At 34.4% G+C, this 21,761-nt stretch overlaps 1 protein-coding gene across 1 annotated transcript in view; it reads right to left on the bottom strand.

Annotated features, from left to right (window-relative positions):
- LOC134533060 (mitogen-activated protein kinase kinase kinase 11-like) overlaps positions 1-19,677 on the bottom strand; it is a 141,663-nt gene extending 121,986 nt beyond the window's left edge. The window contains exon 1 of the mRNA XM_063370257.1: positions 18,464-19,677. Within this exon, the coding sequence (XP_063226327.1) occupies positions 18,464-19,322 (859 nt within the window). The 5' untranslated portion in view covers positions 19,323-19,677. The remainder of the gene's footprint in view (positions 1-18,463) is intronic.
- Between the last annotated feature and the right edge of the window lie 2,084 nt (positions 19,678-21,761).

Genomic DNA, 21,761 nt, shown 5'->3' on the forward strand with positions numbered 1-21,761 from the left:
AGTCGAATGACCCCTTGGTGAGCGACAGCGGATGACGAGCTACGGGCTTCGTGTACCAGAGACTGGTGCATCAGGACTGTGCTGTGTGCGACGGACGAGTAAGTGTTGCGAGGCAGTGTGTTGGGGCAGAGGTTCGAGGTAAGAAATGAGCAGTATGGAGAGCCACTGTCGAGACAAGCTCCAGTGGTGAGAGTAAATAGTGGACTAAATGTGAGAGCTGTACTGCAACATGTTTGTTTTGACAGTTTAATTATTTATTATTATTTACGATTTATTTATTTTGTTTATTTACGATTTATTTATTTTGTTTGCTTTATGTCTAATATTATTTATTTTCAGAAACGGCAATTTATTGTTATGTATGTCTATGGAAAAGTGATTCTTTGGATTTCTACCGGACTATTAGAACTAGGTATTGTTGATACCCCTCTAAGGACTAATGAAGATGGAAACTGTAAACGGTAAAATTAACGCCGTTTATTTATAATGTAAATTATTATTTTAATATTTGTTGATTTAAATTGTACGTGAAATTTTGTTATCCGCGCAATTGTTGCGTTCGGATTTCACGTTTTCGTTAAGAAATTAAGTAACTGATTTTGGTTTTCGGCCAATCACAGGCCACCATTTAAAAGTTGAGTTTTACTGGCTTATTTGGAGAAGCTAGTAAGAAAGAGAGTTCTACAATGGCCAGCGGAAAGAGCGGCAACTTCGTGACGTCGGCGATTATAAATCCTGAAAATTTAGCTATTTAGCAACAGGCATCCCGGATAGAGGATGATAATTATGTATCATTAGGGAGTCCAGAATATTGGAGTAGGATTTATCTAAAAAGATAAATAATATAGGAGTGAAAATCGTGAGTAATAAAAGTGCCCAGATTTTATGTCCTCATCTTATGCACAGATCACGCAACTCCCGTTTTTACGTCACATCGTCGCCGGAAATTAATATAAACATTGATTTTATGAAGTAAATTGACTTTATATATGATTTGAATAATACTTGGATATAAATTTTACGATTTTACACACTAATTAACAGACTCAGAGGTCCTATAGATAAGAGGCTCTGAGCTATGCCGATGACATTTTGAACCTAACTAGCCGAGGTAAATTGATTTTAAGTTCCCTAAAACATTAATTAAAAACTGTGTAGCGTCAACGAACCCGAATAAAGACTTTTGTAAATATTTAAATGTGCGCAACATAAATCCTGGTAATTGAACTTTTATTTGGAGTTATATGATGTCAATTATAAGTTAGGTTGTTGTTTTGGATATAAATAGTAATTAAATTAAATATATTAATAAGAGTAAAATTTTGAAATCGTTTTTACATTGGGAATAAATAATTATATATTTTATATTCAAAGTGTTGTGTCATGTTATTTGTAGTTCCATCTATCCCAGTGTATATTTATGTATGTTTGTACCCCAATTAAGTAACACCTAACTGTGGCCTACCTGATGTCAGAATTACCAGTAGAGAGCCACACAAGTAAAATAAAATTTGTTACACAGTTTTAACACAGCCCAACGTTTTAGTGTGTGGGACATTAAGCTTACTTGTTCCCCCACATATTCAATTGACAACCCAAGTGGGCCCTATTTAGTACAAAGTCTCCGCACAGAGCGGTTAATTTGTGGGCAGACATTTTAAGTGTTGCAAATTAATTAATAGCGTAAATAATAATTCATAAATAAAACTCTATTTAACTGACTGGGCTATTTAAGAACCTGGTTTTCCCACTCGTGACTATATATCAAATCTATTAACTCCCCAATTAAAAAGATCAAGGCAACCAAAAATATTTTTTCAAGTCAGTGAGACATGAAAAAATTATTTTCGCCACACAACTCTCATCGTAACGCATGTCTTTCTTTGCAGACTTAACACAATGGAAATATCAATATTCCAAATGAGGAAAATCCTGGTTCAGAAAAAGTAATATTTTCCACCGCTTCAGGCTCGGCACAGAAGTTGTTAAATACGGATTTGTTCGCCAATCACACTGGTGGGACGCTCGTGCACATGGAACACACACAACTTTCCGCGAGCGACAAAAAACAATAATAATGCCAACGTGCTGTGCATACAGTTAAAGATGGTAAAGCAAGGATACATAGCTCGTATTATATCTAGAAATATTGCTGGAAGAAAAGTTACAGTAAAACTGCACCCCGATAATTAAACAATTACAAATTATATATTAGAACTATTTCTGCTTAATTCAAACCTTACAAGAAAAAATCTATTACATAACATTAATGAAAATCTGAAGTTAAAATGTCAAATTATAGAGCCTTCTGAAATAATGTATATCGCGGGTGCGCGGGAATAAGGGGATAAGTCAAATATTGGCAAAAATGGTTTTTTATGGTATGAAATAAAGGAGAACAATTGGTCCAAATGGGTTAAGTCTAGCACCCTTGTGTCTTATTCTATGGCACTGAACTTTTGGAATGATTAATTATTGATCTTGCATACTTGGAAGAACTTTAAATGTTTAATATCTTAATTTAAGTAATTTTGACATATCCCCTTTTTCCCGCGCACTCGCGATATGTTTGTTTCTATGATTTTTCAAATTCAAATTCCTTGCATGTATAATGAAAATAGACGATAACTGTTACGCTTAAAAAATATTTCCAAAAGTTTAAATCCTCAGCAACATTTAGTTCCAATAATTCTGAGAGTTCTATAAATAAATGACTGTAAGAATTTAAATGAAAGTTATCCATTGCCTAACATGCTGAAATAGTAAACAACTACGTAAATACAGTTTAGTGAGTTACATCCAACGACCTAGAGATATATAGACTGCTAGTGGGAGGCCATCTTTGATTCCAATTGAATTTGACAGAATGGTGGGCAAACATGTAGGAGGCTGCATGCGAGGGCAAGGAAGCTTGGGGGAGAGGAGATAGAGGCGGAAATGAAGGCGCTTGGGAAGGAACTAGGGAGGAAATCGCGGGAAGCAAGGGATGCTTACATGGAACAGCTGATGGGGGAAGGGGGGACGGTAAATGGGACGGAGCTCTACAGATACATAAGAAGAGTGAAGGGTGAGGAGGGAATAGGGGTTCTCAGAGGAGGAGGGGGGCAGGAATATACAGAGGACAGGGAAAAGGCAGACTTACTGCAGGAGCAATATCTGGCAGTATTTACAAAGGGGGAGGCATGGGAGGGTAAAGAGGACGACAGTTTAATGGGCAGGAAGGCCTTTGAGCTGCGACTGACAGATGTAATTAAGGTGATCAGGAGGTTGAAAGGGAGAAAGGCAGCTGGGCCAGATGGTATAGGGAATAGTCATTTGAAGTTGGGTGATAGGGAGATTGGGAAGTACCTGTTGGAGGTTTTCAAGCAGTCTCTGGAGGAGGGGAAACTACAAATGGAATGGAAGGAGGCAGTGGTAGTTCCCATCTACAAGGGGGGAAATGATAAGGCGGAGCCAGGAAGTTACAGGCCGGTCAGTTTGACGTCCTGTGTAGGAAAAGTGATGGAGAGGTTGGTAGGAAGGTACGTAAAGGGGGAAATGGAAGATCTGGGGTGGGTGGATAACAGGCAGCATGGATTCAGGATGGGGTTCTCATGCGAGACCCAGATGGCTGGGCTGTTGGAAGACCTGGTGGAAGCGGTGGACGGGGGGAAGCAGATAGATGCAATCTTTATAGATTTTGAAAAGGCGTTTGATAAGGTCCCCCATAGGAGGTTAATGGAAAAGGTTGAGTTGCTGGTGAGGGATGGAAGGGTGGTAAACTGGGTGGGTGATTTCCTGAGGAATAGAAGACAAAGAGTGAGAGTGGGTGAGGAAAGCTCCGAGGAGGGGGAAGTGACGTCGGGGGTGCCACAGGGGAGTGTGCTGGGGCCTCTGTTGTTCACAATTATGATAAACGATCTGGGGGAGGGCATGAAAGCCAGATGGAGGCTATTTGCAGATGACTGTGTAGTGTATGAGGTTGTGGGGGAAGGGGGATGTTTAGCAGAGGACTTGTTAAGGTTGGAGCAATGGACGGAGAAAAATGGAATGTCCTTGAATGTTGGTAAGACAAAAGTTGTCAGATTTACAAAGAGGAGGAAAGTCACACGAAATGTATATTACTGGAAGGGGCAGGAGATAAGAGAGGCAGCAGGATATAAGTACCTGGGGGTGACACTGAAAAATGACCTAGGATGGGCGGAGCACATAGAGGGGGTGGTCAGGAGGGGAAGGCAGGCGCTGGGGTTGCTTGGTAGGACCCTGCAGGGAGCTGGGAGGAGGACAAAGGAGAAGGCATACTCCACATTGGTCAGGCCAATGTTGGAGTATGCGGCGGCGGTCTGGGACCCCTACCTGGTGACTGAGGTGAAGGAGCTGGAAGGGGTACAGCGCAGAGCGGCTAGGTGGGTGATGGGAATGTGGAGAAGGAGGGAGGGGCAGGATGGGAAACTGCATAGCCCAACGGAAATGATTAAGGAGTTGGGGTGGGAAACGTTACAGAGGAGAAGAAGAGTGGAAAGGTTGGTCAGGATGTTCAAGGTGCTGAAGGGGGAAGGGGGATGGGGGCAATTGGGAAGCAAAGTACATAGAGGGGAGTACAGAGGACGAAGAGACCACAGATGTAAGCTCCAGAGGGTGTGGAGGCGGACAGAGAGAGGGCGGAACACCTTCCTGGTGAGGACGGGGAGGGAGTGGAATGGGCTGGGGGAGGAAATGGTGGAGGTCAGGGATGGGAGGGAGCTGAGGAGAAAGCTGATGGAGGGGGGGGGGGGAGAGGGGAGTGAGTGGGAGTTCTTGCCACCGGGTGAAAGCCCAATTGCAGGTTAAGTAATAATAATATGTTGGCAGTGCTTTGTCAGCAGACGATGTACGTTGACAGCAGAAAAATGGCAGTGTACTAAGTTAATTGTTTAATTGCATTGCATCTGAAATATTAACAGTAAAGACACAACTAAAACTCGTAATGAACGAATACGACTACAATTATAACAAACCTACACAAATCATTTAAAAGTGGTCATTATTCCATTGCAGTCGATTATTTTAAATTAATAGTACTTAGTGATGAGATAAATTCCATGTACTGTATCAAATTACATACACGAAATACATATATAATAGGTTCAATAACTGATCTACATATTGGTCACAAATGTTGGGTCGAAGAAGGGTTAGCTATTTTCTAGCGCATTTAATGTCGTACCTACACATCGCATTACGATGAAACTGTATTTAAAATTATATTTCACTCGTTCCATCTTTAAATACTACCCGCAAAAACTGTAAAATTGCGAAATGCCTACATTTTTAGGGAATTTACTAGCAACTTGCATCTTTCTCCCATAAGAACCAATGCTTTTACAGCTATGTTTTGCCCACCATTCTGTCAAATCAACTCTCTGTCTCTCTCGCTCGGATTGTAGTTCCCCAGTATGCCGTCGACAGCAGCAATTGGCGCTGAAAGCAGGGTGATAAGCAGTCTATATATCTCTAGGTCGTTGGTTACATCCTACAGCAACGTTTTTAGGTCACAGAAAACCAACCTAAATGGCTAAAATCCTCCACATCAATAAGTTGTGTGTAACAATTTGTAAAATTTATAAAAGATAGGCTATGACCTATAACTTTACAACACAACAAAATTTAAATATGACAAAATACTCCAATAAAACACATGAAGTTAAATATTTAACCGCCATACACAATGAAAAATTGATCAGAAATATTGCTAAAAATAAAAACCAATAACAATTCTGTGATATTAAATTTATTAGGGATTACGTTGTTTCAATAACCGTTATTACTTACAAATATAATGTGCAAGTCTAATGGAAATTTTGAAGTCTTTAAATGTGATATAACTTTTTAAATAGTACATATAAGTCAACTCAATTCATCTTCATAACTATTCAAAAAAATATATAATTATCAAAATTTGTTTTTCTTTCTAAATTTATTTTCAGACATGGAAAATGTAAAAACTTTTGAGTACACAGAGCTTCACCAAAACCCTCACTGAACCCTCATTTACCTGCACTTCCATGAACAACACATTTAAAAATAGGTATTAATTTAAGAGAATGTAATGACAGTGATACATTTCATACGCGGCTTTATAAACTTGTATTATTTATGACTTTAATTGTCCGTATGAATGTATAAATGTTCAACAAATTGTTAACATCAGAGTCATGTGAGATGGACGAAAGGCAAACATGTGAGATGGAGCAGTTGCTGGCGTTGGTGACGAAAACTGGAGAACCCCGAGAAAATCCATTCGGGTAAGTTGAGGCAATAATCCAATAATATCTCATCAGAGTGGTGTGGAGGAGGGGGAATATTCAGTGCCTCACTCCTCACGGTCAGGCAAGCATTAGACTACGCTCGCTATGTTCGCGACGTCCGCTACGCGAGCAAAATATAGCCAGCTGCATCTCGGGTGTCACTGGCCACACAAAGCTGTGTTGGCGATCCTGGCAACGACGACAGGTGTTTGGTTCTCGGCTATTTTTCTGAACGTTCTGGGTTCGAGTCCCGGGTAAGGCATGGGTGTTAATTTACAGTAAGAGATTTGATTGCTACGACAGGATTAAGATTGGAATGATTTAGTTCTGGTTGTGGGCGAAAGCCGTTAACCATACAAACAACTAAAAAAAAAAAAAAAAATTCTGAACGTCGTTGACTTCGCGCATGCGCAGATAAGCAAAAACATGTTTTCGCGCGTAATTGTAACGTACTTCTGCGTTTGCTTTTTATGACGTTTAATTTTTCTAAGTATTGTGCTTCAAGTAGTAATGTCGACGGCAAAATTCATTGAGGGATTACGAAAATATCCATGTTTATGGAATAAATCCATGGAAGAATACCTATATAAGGTAATATATGCATTACAATGCTTGAAATGTCATAGGAATGCTATCAAACTGAGTTGCATTTATTTTGAAATAATCCATAAATTTGGATTCGTCCTCACAAACAAATGCTTCATGAAACTGTTGAAATGTTTTTTTTTGTTTCTAGATTATCTTCATGAATCCATTTCTTTTTACGTTTACGTGCTGAGAGACAGCAGAATATCATCGTAGGAATCATCACTTAAATCCCAAGGAAAGCGTTTCTACAACATCGCGAACTAGACTGATCTGCCTGGCCACCTGGCGCAGCGAACATAGCGAACACCGCGATCGTAGCTTTCTGTGTGGCCTCGGCTTACCATGTTTCTTTTAGGTAGATTTAATTTCGAAGAAATACTACCTAATGTAGCCGTTACCATGGTGCGACTACCGAAAATGTTTTATATAGTTTTTCGTTTCATGGTCCATAGACCCCAAAAACCTCGTTAACTCAAAAGTTTATATATATTGATGTTATGTTTTTTTGGGTAAGTATGTAGTTGGGCGGTATTTGCGAAAAAAAATGTTAAAAATCCGAAAATACCTTTATTGTATGCTCTTCTACTTCCTCTTTTCATTAAAAACGGCGGAGGTAATAAATTCCAAATACTTTAGGAGATATCGAATTTTAAAATTTCATCATATGTAGTTGAGCGGTATTTGCGAAAAAAAATGTTAAAAATCCGAAAATACCTTTATTATATGCTCTTCAACTTCCTATTTTCATTAAAAGCGGCGGAGATAAGAAATTCCAAATACTTTAGGAGATATCGAATTTTTAAATTTCATCACAATACCAGTGCATTGATATGGCGTATACTATTGTTTCTTGTTTACGTACGAGTAACTACTTTTTTTATTGGATAATGATGTCACGTGATTGTTCGTGATAGGCCAGAATTCAAACGAACCAATTCGTGATTATTTAGTTCATTTATTGTTTAAAACGGTGTTTAATTACCGCCTCCAACTTAGGTGAGTTTTTAACGTTTCTAATTTTAAAGTCTTATTTGTTATTTTTATATTGTTGCGCAAGTAATAAGTATCAAAAAAAATTACGTGAGTTGTTACTGTGCATCCTTTGTTACGGGTTTGTTAGGTAAGGTCAGTTACATTATAAATAATTTAAAACTAAAGAATAATTAAAATTAATTCACATTATTTTTGATGTCGGCTTAGTTTGAAAGTATTAATAATGTAACTGACCTGACCTAATCAACCATTTTGTTAATTACGCATTGACGATTCACGTATTCACGAACACACGGCAAAACAACAAAAATGGCGTCGCTCGAATGGTTCCACAGGTCTTGTATTGCAAAATTAAAAAATTCGATATCTCCAAAAGTATTTGGAATTTCTTATCTCCGCCGCTTTTAATGAAAAGAGGAAGTTGAAGAGCATATAATAAAGGTATTTTCGGATTTTTAACAATTTTTTTTCGCAAATGCCACTCAACTACATATGATGAAATTTAAAAATTCGATATCTCCTAAAGTATTTGGAATTTCTTACCTCCGCCACTTTTAATGAAAAGAGGAAGTTGAAGAGCATAAAATAAAGGTATTTTCGGATTTTTAACATTTTTTTTTGCAAATACCGCCCAACTACATATTTATCTTTTTTTGACAAATTTGTGTCATATTTTCAATACAAATTAATACAAAAATAGATTTTTGAACATTCACAATTAAAAGCAATATTAGGGTCGCTATTTTGTATGTATGTATGTATGTATGTATGTATGTATGTGTATTTATATATATATATATATATATATATATATATATATGTGTGTGTGTATTTATATATATATATATATATATGTGTGTGTGTGTGTGTGTGTGGACACAATGTGTGTTGTAATTTTTCACAATTCACTTCCAAATTGATACATTGATACATAAAATATAAGCAATGAAAATTTTGGTCGAGTTCGTTAATGGGCAATATCCAACCAAAGGGGTAGAAATGGGAAAGATTTTTTAAAAAACAGAAAAATCACATACTCCTGTAATATGTTGAATAGCACATCTGCTTGAACGCATTATAACTCGTAGGAGTAATACCAAACACTTTTATCTAAAAACATTTTTGATACGACCAGCCATAACTGCAAGGGGGGAAAAAACAAGGGTTTGAGGACAAAAAAAAAATCATAACTCTGTTCATATATACACCATCAAATTTGTTCCAAGTGTTTGTAAATCTTATAATTTTTATCTCAAACTTTTGTCTAAAACAATTTTTGGCTGTAAGGGGTTCAATAAAAAAGGAGTGAAAATTTTAAAAATAAAATTCATAAATTCAGTACCTTGTACACTATTAAATCCATTCCTTTTTATTTGAAAATAAAAGAGGTTGCAAGACAAAATAATTAATAACTCTCTTAATATGCACACTATTGAATCCATTCAAATTGTTTGTAAAACAAATAAATATTATTTAAATTTCTGTCTGAAACTATTTTTTTATAAGATTAACCATAACTGCAAAGGGTAGAAAAAATAAAGTTTGGAAGATACAAAAAATTCATAACTCACTGAGTAGGACACGATTGAATCTGTTCAAATTGTCTGAAAATCCTATAATTTTTATCTAAAACTTTTGTCTGAAATAATATTTGATAATGTGAGCCAATGTTGCAGGGGTTGAAAAAATCAGGGTAGAATTCTAAAAAAATTCATAATTTCCATACCATGTACACTAATCATTCTTATTTTTGCTTAACTTTCTAAATATTGTCTAAAAGTATTGTTAAAATAAATTTTTATCTAACCAACTATTACTGCAAGGAGTGGAAATAACAAGGTTTGAAAGTAAAAAAATAGTTTTTTTTTTTTAACAGATAACTATCAAATCAGTTGTAATTTATTGTATAAATCCTAAACTTCATCTAAAACTTTGGATGAATTTCTTTTTATGAAACAAATTACTGTAAAAACAGGGGTTGAAAAAAAATCAAAACTTTCTTAGTATCAAAATCGTTCAAATATATTTTAACCATCTTAATATGATATTAAACCTTGGTGCAAACAAATTTTATACGACAACATTATTAGTAAAGGGATGAAAAATAATGTTTACGGTCAAAAAAATTAAATGATTATCATAGTTTGCATATATTATGAAATTTGTTCTAAGCTATTCAATGCTGAATACATTGAGTTAAAAATTTTCTTAATATTTTTGCTGCATTGATCACTTTGATGAACATAAATATGTTATGTACATTAAGTTTTTAAAATGTTCTAGAAGTTTAGAAGTTTCCAAAATATTTCCAGAATAAATAGGTACTTCAAAATCGACATATGCCTGTAAGCTGTGCAGAAAGGGATTTTTTTTTATTATGCCGGAAACAACTATTTTTCTCTTAAAAAAATATATAATCGTAACAATTTGTATAGAAGTTTCCAATAGTTTTTTAGCATGTTATTGTGCACTAGTCTCGTTCAAAAGAATTATTGAATATTTTGTTCAATCATTCAATGGCTTATTGAAGTGTGAATTTCCATGGCAACCTCACTCCATTTTTTTTAAGTTTATTTGTAAGTAATTAAAATTAATGTTGACAACTGAAAGATTGTAGGCCTACTGAAATGTCTCTAAAGGATAACTGGGGTATCTCAGCTAATCGTGGTCATATTTTTTTCACAATGGCCTATTGTCAGATGACCATCAAAAGCAATGACTAAATTAACCAATATTTGGTCTTCTGGAATATCATTTGCCATCACAAAGATGAATAATGTGATGGTTTCCTGTAGCATATGACAAAATCTGTCAACCAAAAATATTTATCAGTAACCTATAAATGTTCATATCTGAGAAGCTGGTGAGGCAAACAGGGTTGAAGGTGAAGTCAATTTAATGCACATACAAAGCTTCCAATATTCATGAACAAACTGTCCTAGTAAATAGTAGTAAAAATCTAGACATCCAAATTAGTTATTTAACAGAGTAAATTGTTCTTTAGTAATTAAAATACTGTGTGCTATTTTGTATGGCAAAAAAAAAAGTTAAATATTAAAACTATATGAAACTAAAAATATATATACCAAATAAGACATTTATACATTTAAAATATTTAAATCAAGGAATACTTTAAACAGACTTAAAATCTGACCAATAAATACTCTTTAAATTTTTTGTATAAAAGGGATGATTATTCAAAAACTCAAAATACAATAGCATCTGCATTCATTTGCATGAACAGTTTAAGAGAGGAAGGAAATCCACATGAAATGTTCTATTGTATGGCTAGGGGTAAAAATTACAGAAACGTAAAAAAATAAGTGTAAATTAACTAACCAATTTTAGTACAATGCCCCGGAGTGTACACAGAATTTCATTTTTGGCGGGAAGGGGGGAACAGGACCACTTTGCCCGCTGTTTGCTTTCAAACCATTTGTTGGTGGAAATTATATCTCCCCCCTCCCATGCACCCCTGATGTACTAAACACAGTTAGCTTGTTGTTCTGTTCATTAATCTGTAGAAACTACCAATCAAAAAAATTCTTGAAAGCAAACTCTACCCTACTATTATTTGAAAATTATGCACCTATGTAATTGTAAACTCCATATAAATGTACAAAGTAACAATAGTGTCAAGATTCTTATGTACGAGTACAGTTAAAAAAGTAAATTCTATAGGTAGTTATGAAAGCAAAGAATAAAGCTAAGCTCATAATCACAAAAGCATTAGTTCTACATTTAAATCCAAAATATATTAGTGCTGGTAATAATTTCTTTTACTCTTCACATCCACAAATCCACAAAAACCTTGAGCTTAAACTATCCTCTGAATTTATTATTTTTCATTTTATTTGTAATAAGCTCTAGGCTAATGTTCTAACTACCTGTCTGGTTTATTTAAAGTAACTGTAATAAGTGCAGTCAGCATATATAAAACAGGGTCAACAAACAGGAAGTCGAACACAATAAAATGTAACGAGCAGCATGGCTTATAACAAAAAAACGCTTATTCCTCAACAAGCAAGCTATACAACAATCTGCCTCAACATTTATAAGAAACATGCTTTTCAAACAGACAATTCTTGAACACTTTCAAGTCTAACAAATTATGGGGAGTCTGACAACTTTTTACAATTTATACTGATTTCACTTCAAATTTTTTTTAGTAAGTTTATTCTTATTCCTACAGATTAATATTCAACTTGGTTAGAATGCCAGGAATTTGTTCTTGTGTCATATCTTATAAAATATATCTCAGAATCTAGAAAAGGTTTTGAGGAAAAATAGGAAAATTGAAAGCGGGTAAATCTTGATGGTAGTGAGAATGACAGGGGAATGATTTGTCTTGATGGGGAGTCTGTGATGGCAATGAGAGTGTGGCTCTATTCACGAGAAGAGTGAGAGGAAAGACAGGTGTATGCTTGCCACCGGGCTTGTACCCAACTGCATCAGTCTTCAAGTCAAATCAACAGTCTGTGATTATATGTAATGTAATTAAGTGTACTAGTATTTATTATTAAGGAATCAAGCTGACTTTATAGATTATCATTGCCAACTAACAGACTAAAACACTGTGCTTATATCACGAGAATCATTCTGAAAATGTTTAGGCACAAATAAATGTGTATCATGATTGGCCATTCTTTATATTCTGTTGAGGACTATTTGGTCAAGTTCATTACACAATACAGTGCATTAATATTGGTTGGAAAGAACATGGGGAAAATTAATTATGTCATTGTCATGGAATTTGGCCAATGATAAACTTGAATGGAGGAACAAAGGAAAATATAGTATGTAATATTGGTAACAGTGAAAGTATAAATAGTGTGTGTAAGTTTTGGAGCGATAGTAGCAGTTGTGGAACGAGTAGGAGTGAGTTAATAAGTGGAATGGAATATATATATATATATATATATATATATATATATATATATATATATATATATATATATAAATTTAATAAATAAGTATACAATAAGTATTTAGTAGGTAGTAAGAAATTTATTGGAAATGTGTGATAATGTGTAGTAGTCATGAAAGAAATGCAAGGTTGTGTTAATTTATATTGAATTAATATAACGGTACAATGTAAAGAAAGAATGTGTAGTAGTAGTAGCAAAGAAAGCAACATGTTTCATCATATTCACTGGCGGAATGAAATTTTTTTTGCATAAATATAATATATATATAATATAATAATATATACAAAAGTAATATTGACAGAAAACAATTACTGTCTTAAAGACAAGATAAGTGGTTGTTTGTGGTTTTGAAATGTTTGTGATTTACAGTAATATTTTATTTACATTTTGTTTGCTTTGTTAGGTGAGAGATGTGTTGTGTGCGTTTCATTTGCGATGTTAGGCAAAATATATTAATCTTCTTTGGTTAGGTGAATCATGAAATTTATTAAGTAATGTGAAAACTGCTAATTTTCCTCAGTGTAGTTTTGCAATTGTTGAAGTAATAAAAACAAAGCAAAATGTTTGGTAAGGATAACTCAGCTAATTAAAGAAAATTTTAATATGATTACATTGTGCTATGGTAAAGTTATCGATGAAGTCATCAACAAGGCAGTGCTGAAGTAAAGATCTTTGTTCTTACAGTACAATGGCAGAAACAGGGCATTTTAAATGGGAAAGGTTAAAATTCTTGTTTTGTGCAAGATATCATTATTGAGAAAAATAAATTAGTGTACAGAATGTATTTTTGGTATTGTGTTCTATACTAGAACAGGTCAGGCTGAAGTATACTTTTACGATACCCGAGAATTTTAAATCACAATACAGAGTAAAAAAAAATTAGACAAATATGTATGATATTGCAAAATATACAAAACCGGGTGGGACTGTAGTAAAGACTATGATACCATGGATATTATATGACTGGTATTGTGTTATATACTAGAACAGGTAGGGCTAAATTTTAAAAGAACCTGTGACATTAAAATTAATTTGAAAATGTTTAATTTGCCTAAATTATAAAAAATAATATTGCAAATTATACTAAACCAGGCAGGATTATAGTATGTAATACAATATCGTGGGAAATATATCTTCAGTATCGTGTTCTATAATTGAATTGGCGAGGCTGTAGTATAGAATAAGATACCCAAAAGTTTGTTTAGTAAAGAAAATGTATTTTGTGCAATATAAGCATGTGAATACTCGCAGCCCAAAACCCCCATATTTCCACTCTTGTTCTATAAGAATGTAGGGGTTTTAATGACATCAGTGCCACCATGTTGGTTATGTCATCAATATTGTTAGAGTATCTAGATCTAAACTACTCCCGAAATATTTGTGTTGAAATCAATAAATATAACATGTATTTGTAAATTTAGTGTTCAGTGAATGTTTCCTCTTCTTTCCTTATTTTCTCTCAACATGGATACTGCTGAGCAGTTACAAATACCACAGAGCCTGTGTTAATTCCAGAAAATACAAAATAAGGAGAAAAAAAGTTCCTTTATTCAATTTGTTGACACTGAACAAGTCTTTTTTTTATAACATTGCATGGCCAATATCTTTGTGCAAACTTGTATACACAAAAAAAAGCATAAGAAATTGATGCAATGAAAAGAACTAAATACAAAATATGTCTAGACCTATAACTTTACCTGTTTGTTAGAACAAATCTTTGTAAGGAGGTATGTTATTCATTGATCATAATACTATAGTGTGACTACAATAAAATTACGTAACTTGAAAAGGTTTCATAAACAAATTATATTTGTCTGTGAATCCTTTGTAAACTGTAGGTGAAAACTTTTCTTGCCTGTAGGTGTAATCTGCATGTGGCCATTGTAATATTTTTTTTAAAAGTCAGGACATTTACTTTGCATAGTGCTACTCATTAGTAATTTAATACTGAAATAATTTAGGGAGGAATAAATATGTATGGCTCAGTCTAGTAAGCTAGTATACTTTTTCATTGTCATATTAAGGCCTACAATTAATTATAACACAAGATTTAAAAATTAAATTTTCAATTTAAGTTTGACTTGTTAACAAAATAATTTGCTATGGAAATATACAAAAAAAAGTTAGGGAAACATGAAATGGAATCAATAATTGCCTTCAGTAACAAACCAATGCCAGCATTTGCATAGAGTGATCTTGGAAAACCATGAAAAACCAAAATCACATCATGACAAGGATTTGAACCCAGGTACTATGGAACATGTGTCCAGTGTCTTTCTTGCCTCTGTACAGACTTGGCATATTCAAATAATGATTGAAATTGGTCACTGAACTTATTATCATTTAAAGGTAAGTACATATTCTATTGCAAAAGCATACCTATGTACTTCAGTTTCTCAATGGCCCACTTTGATTTTTAGTTTGGAAATGTAAACTAAATATAACACTGTTTTATGTACAAATGACTTGTTTCACAGCCTTATGGTACCTACCCTAATCAAAGGCTCAAAGGAATAAATAAATTACTACAGCCGTTTATTTCAACAATGTCCAATACCATGCTTTTATGCTAGTGAATGTGCTTCATACCAGTGCTCCTATCTCCATTTATTTGTCTTGCAGGGTAATAACAGACTCTTATCCCGGGAAAAACAAATCTCTGGAATTTCTGAAGATTTCATACATACAAATACAGTTGCTCAACAACTCTACATGAACCGTAAAAATGCAGATGAAAAGTAAAAAAATATCTTTCCTACACTAGCTCATTAGTTTCTCAGTCTTGTACATGTACATATCCAGACTTTGCTTCCTAATGAATCAATGTGTAAATGCACCCAGCCAAACCATCCATTAGCCATTTCTTATGATTTTATCACAATAAATTAAATGCCTCTACTAAGTTAGGTACCATTATATAAGTATGTGTGTATGTGTTTGTGTATGTAGATATATATATATATATATATATATATATATATATATATATATATATATATATATATATATATATATATATATATTTGTTTACATTTTCTGCTGCTCTTTTGTGTTATCTGCTTTTCTCAACTTTGCCAATAATCACACAGGGTCAAATCTGCAATTACCGAGTAATCTGAAAAGTTATCAAATCCAGATCTCCGTCATGGGTAAAATACTTGGGGTAAAACAGAAGGAAACATTTTTTTTTTTTTCAAAAAATTAAAAAAAAAATTAAAATGGTATTTTTTGAGCAATCCAGATGTTCATTGTTTCTCCCCAAAATTCATGTTCTGAAATTCAGACTGAATTTGAAAAACTCAGTAGTGGGCAGGGCTACGAAATCAAGGAAATTGTGGGGTAAAGGCCATTAAAGACCAGAAATTTATATCAAAAGTATTTTCCATCAATATTTAGACCTACTCTCTTTAAACTCGCAAACCACGCAATTTTTGTGACTTCAAGGCCTTTTGCCACTGCCATGTTTTCTAAAATCCAGTCAGAACCAAAATTTTGCCTTTTTTTTTTATTCCAAAGTAATTTTAATGTATCTGACTTAACATGGCTGTCACTTTCTCTTTCATCACCTCAACAAGTAAATAAACTTAATTTCAGAAATTTAATAATTTACCTTAGAAATAGAAGTTATTGCCTACCCTCAGACATTAAATATTTTGTCAAACCTCCAAAATGAAACACAAACAAAAAAAAAACCTCACCTATACCTGCAAACAAAATAAACACCAAAACATATTACCAATTAAAAAAAACTTTAAAAACACTTAAGCAAAAAAAATCACATGTCTCTCTATCCTAGTATAAACAAAGCATTGTTTTTAAAGTTGCAGAAAATATCAGACAAAAAAAATATTACTAATGCAAGCCAAAGAACTACTTTATTTCACTCATTTTTTTTGTAATTACATTTAAACTGGTAAACAGGTTTACTAATACGTGAATCCGTCATTCATTGGCAACGAAACTGTGTTGTCCTATAATCGCTTGTAAGTTATGCACATTACTTGTTAAGTTAGTACGTCATGATCTAGTAAATATTCTAATAGATAACACCAATCATCATTTTGCATAAAAAAAACTCAAAAATATAGTTTATCTGCATCATATGATGCATTTCTCGAGCCTGAAGACACACCTAAAACCAAGAACACAAAAAGTCTTCTCATTAGCAATGCTACACCAAAAATGGAATGTCATTTGAAATAATCATGAACGATAAAAGGGGATTTATAATTATTTTTCCAAGAAGTTAATTCCCTTTGTGTTTTAGTTTAAGAAAAATTTTACTTTACTTAATCGAGTTAGCATGATTAAGACCTTTTTAAAGAAATTAACACCTTTAAAATTACAATAAGTAGCTGATCCCAGCAAGTAATCTGAAATGCACTAAGTGCACAATGACCACAGATTGCTGGATAATTATTGGCTTCTTAGAATGGAAAGAAAAATAAATTGGAAAACAAAGTTTTCACACACTACACACATCCATAAATTTACTCCGAAGGGATGGTTTCGTCCCATGTACGTTATTTTTAATTTTTTGTTTAGAGAACTTTAGTCAATATAGGTGTTGTTATAATGAAAAAAAATTAAACAATGACTGAATTGCAATTGTAAGAAATTTCTAATGATTATATTTCATGTTTGTTATTTTATTAGAATAAGTAATTGTTTTACACAATGTTTGTTTTGTTACACTGCATTTACAGTATTTACTATTTTGAGTCACAATGTAACAGACGAAGACAAAACTTTGAATAGAATTGTTATCGTCGTAATTTTTTTCTGAGAAATACGTGCTGTGCACTGAATTGGCTGACACATTGAATTTTGGAGTCTTTCCAAGGAATTACTTGATTACTGTCATATATTCTGTGTTTGATATGGCTTGTGTTTCATGTATCCCAGTTTATCCCTGGATCCTGATGGCTTAATCCTGTGATACATGATGCTTGCTGTTTTAGTTCAGAACATCGAAAGATCCTGATGGCATGATCCTGTTGGCTTGATCCTGTGGTACATGATGCTTGCTGTTTTAGTTCAGTATGTCAGAAGATCCTGCACATGAAAGAAACTGTGGAATAAGTAAGAATTATGATTGAAAGTTTAAAAAAATCATTTTTGTTCAACTTGCGGTTCTAATTTATTATTACATTACAATATTTTTATGAACAGGATCTTGACATAATGAATTAAAACAGCAAGCATCATGTACCACAGGATCTAGACATCAAGATCATGCCTTCAGGATTCAGGGATAAACTTCACTCTACGAAACAGAATAATTAGTGTATTTTTTATTCTCCTTAGGTGGCTACAGTTGTGCTAAACAAGATACATAATACAGATACATAATCGCAGGTAAACAATAAATGGGATAACAGTGTGAAAACACAGGTATTGTAATGTAAGCTTTAAACTGTTATTTTTCATGAACCAGTAGGAATTAAGAAACCACTCCCTTCAGGGTAAATTTAGGGATGTGTGTAGTGTGTGATAACTATGTTTTTTAATTTTTTCTTTCCATTCTAAATACCGCAATGTCCAAGTATTACTAAGTGCTGTGATTCTTAGATCCAGTAACAAACAGCACCAAATTAGTACACACCAAAATAATGAATGTCTATAGTTACAGCAGCCCCCAAGCCATAAGATTTGCTCAAAAACAAAAATGATAATGTTGACTCTTACCATTTGAAGATTTGAGGTCACGATGAATGAGTGATATAGGTGCTCCATTATGAAGATAGTTCATTCCTCGTGCTATCTGAATGGCCCAATCCACTAAAACATCAGGTCGGATCTTACGACCTGCAAGCACACGGTTGAGAGACCCTCCCCGAGCGTATTCCATAACCAAACACAAGTTGGGCAACTGAAGACACACGCCCTCCAGTGCCACAATATTCTCATGTTTCAGCAACCAGAATAACTTCGCTTCTTGTCGCACATTTTCACGGGTCACACTGATATCCTCATCGGGATCATGCCTCGCAGCTTTAACTGCGACCTCCTGGTTGTTCCAAAAGCCACGGTACACTTTTCCAAACCCTCCTACACCTATCACTTCTTCCAACTCAAGCTCCGAAAATTCTATTTCTACAGGAATTATATCTCTTATTACACTGTTCACCCTGTCTATTGTGTATTCATCACTGACAAAATTTGCTGGAAAAATCCCTACTTTGTCACCTATCTTACCCGTCCACCAACCCTCATCACCCGATATTTTGGAGTCCTTGGACAAAACCTCCACGATTTCCCCTCTCCGCAAACTGAGTTCATCCTCCCCTTGGGCTTCGTAGTCGTACAGCGCAGTCCATAAGGACGAAGCACTTTTTTTGGAAAGTGAGCTACTGCCGGAATCGTTAGATTTTCTGTTGAACGAACCCTCAGCCTTGTGTTTAACAGGACTGTTGTGGTTACTTGTCTGCTGGGCCGTGCTGATGGTATTCGGAGTCGAACCGCTGCTACATGAGTCGTCTCGGCCATTGCTGTTCCCGTAAGCCGTCAGTGTGTTTTGTTCCATGGACGTCAATAAAGGAGGCATTCGTCACGCCTGGGATGGACACCAGATCCTCCCACAACCGCCTGATACCTGGAAGAAGATAACTCCCCCGTATTACAGGCCAAAGTAAGGTGGCATTTATTGTGACACTTGCCGTTTGGTCTTGTCGCAGACACAATTAAACAGCGCGATAGTCCACTTCTCATGGCCTATTTTCAAGCAAAACAACACATCCGAGAATTATAATCAATAACAACTACACTTTTAAGAGGTCATGAGTTTCACGTGAGACAGTTCATTTTGTTTATCTCTTAACTGCCTTCACCGAACCGCAAAGCGCGAATGCATACACCAATAAACCACCAACATACGCCATGTTTTCATCGTTGATTATATCCCATCCAAAGAGCGGTAATAGATCTTTGTTATTCATACATTTAACTCTAGGAAAATGGTCATGAAGATTAAGAAACAAATATAATTTAGTTACTATTTCGTTTGGTAAATAAAAAAAATTGATTCTAACAAAATTCGTTTTAAGAATTATTAAAAACATAAAAACTATATTAAATTTATTTATATGCAAAATTATTACACAAAAATGTCAAATGCTAAAACTGTTTATTTTCATTCAAATAATTAAAACAGGACCTGGTGAAGTTGTCAGATCACTCACCTCCTAGGGTGGTATTCATATTTATGTCTTGAGCAATTTCTTCGTCAATAAATTCTTATATGCATTGATATTTTAATATTTGGGTGCCTTAAACGTTGCTTGAGATGGTCTCAAGTGATCTCAAGCAAGACTGTCTTGATGAAGACCATCTTATTATAGTCCCATATTTCTTATTCATGTGAGGGTATTCTCATGTATCATAGTCGTTGTCTAAGAACACCATCGCATAAGCATGTTTTTATAGTCGCTGAGGCCTTGCTTAAGAACACGAATAAGACAGTCTCAGCCAAGACAACTGAACACATGTCTGAAGCAATTAATTGCTTGATCAGATCGCAGTTTATAAAATGGCTTATTCTCGTGAACCTCGTATTTTTAAACTTATATAAATCCTATATGAAGAGCTGAAGCATTTTTATATGTTTTAAGGCTGGTATTTATAGTCGCATCTTGAGCAATGACTTGAGACCGTCTTGACGAAGCCTGTCTTGTTTCTCAAGGCAGCGATTTCAATCTCCATGTTTCATAGTCCGCGAACAAGACGAGCTTCATGAAGACTTCATGCTCAAGCAAGAACTTGTTTGCCATACTTACGGCTGACAAAGCACTTACTGAGACAGCTGAAAAGACACGAGCATACACGAACTTTGCTAATTGAACTGTTTTCGTTAAATATTTTGGTACTATTCACACCAAGCACTGAAACCCCAGAATTTGAGGCTATTTGTAGTAACAAGATTTAGTGAATATATATCACTACATTCGAAGTGTGTTTGTACGTTGATGTGAGGAATTCGTTTGTCTTAAAATACTCTTGAATCACACATGGAAAAATTGATGTTTTGAGACCACAAATATGCACACCTTCTAGTACATCTCAACTTGTCACTTGAGATGAATGAAATTAAGTACTTTATAGACTTTTGTCTTTCCTGTGTAAGTTTAACATTAAGAAATTATGTATCTAATGATTTAATAATACCCTTTTAAAAAATAATATAATTTAATTAACGTCTTCAGAACTGTTAATACTGAATTACTATTTTTTTAAAAGCTACTTGTCCTTACAGAATTATCAAAAAATATTTCAGGTAGTGGAATTTCTTTTTTTTTTTTTTTTTTAAATGTCACTCTGCTTCAGCTTCAGGATAAGGTACAGTAAATGTTTTTAATAAAATTATCACAGATTTAACTACATAGTAAAAGAAAAAATTTAATTTAAGTAAGAAAAATGTATGTTTAGAATTATAACAATAAGTTTGAACGAATCTGATAAGGGTACATAGAAAGGAACTTAAAATTTTGTAAAACTCTTTATAAAGTGTTTGTTTGTTCATCAATAATATAAGACATTAATTTCCTCATATAATAGGTTAATTTTTCTTGTTCACGTTACTTGTGATTCTATAATTTAATCGTATTATATATAGACTACAGTATGTCTCAAAGCCTACTGCGTATGAAATAACCAAATCAATAAACTGAGCTATGCATTTAAATATAATATAACAATTGTAACTGCCGTCACCCGACCTCTGTGAAAGGCCCGGGGGGTACCTGACGGGCGCTACGGGCGTCGCGATGCTCTTGTTGTCCGGAGGGGCGCCAGGCTAGCGGGCTGCTAGGCCGTTGGTGTGGGGTCGTGGGTACTCTGCCCCCGTGTGCCTCGCCAGGTACACGGCTTGAATGTAACCTGAATGGTTCTACGCTTGACTGTGAAGGCCGCTCGACTGTGTGGAGGACGGGGAATTATGGAAAATGATATACAATTTGGCGAGAATACATTTAATTTGTGAGTTTCACTG

The sequence above is a fragment of the Bacillus rossius genome, chromosome 6 (assembly GCF_032445375.1).
Source record: "Bacillus rossius redtenbacheri isolate Brsri chromosome 6, Brsri_v3, whole genome shotgun sequence".
Lineage (NCBI taxonomy): Eukaryota > Metazoa > Arthropoda > Insecta > Phasmatodea > Bacillidae > Bacillus > Bacillus rossius.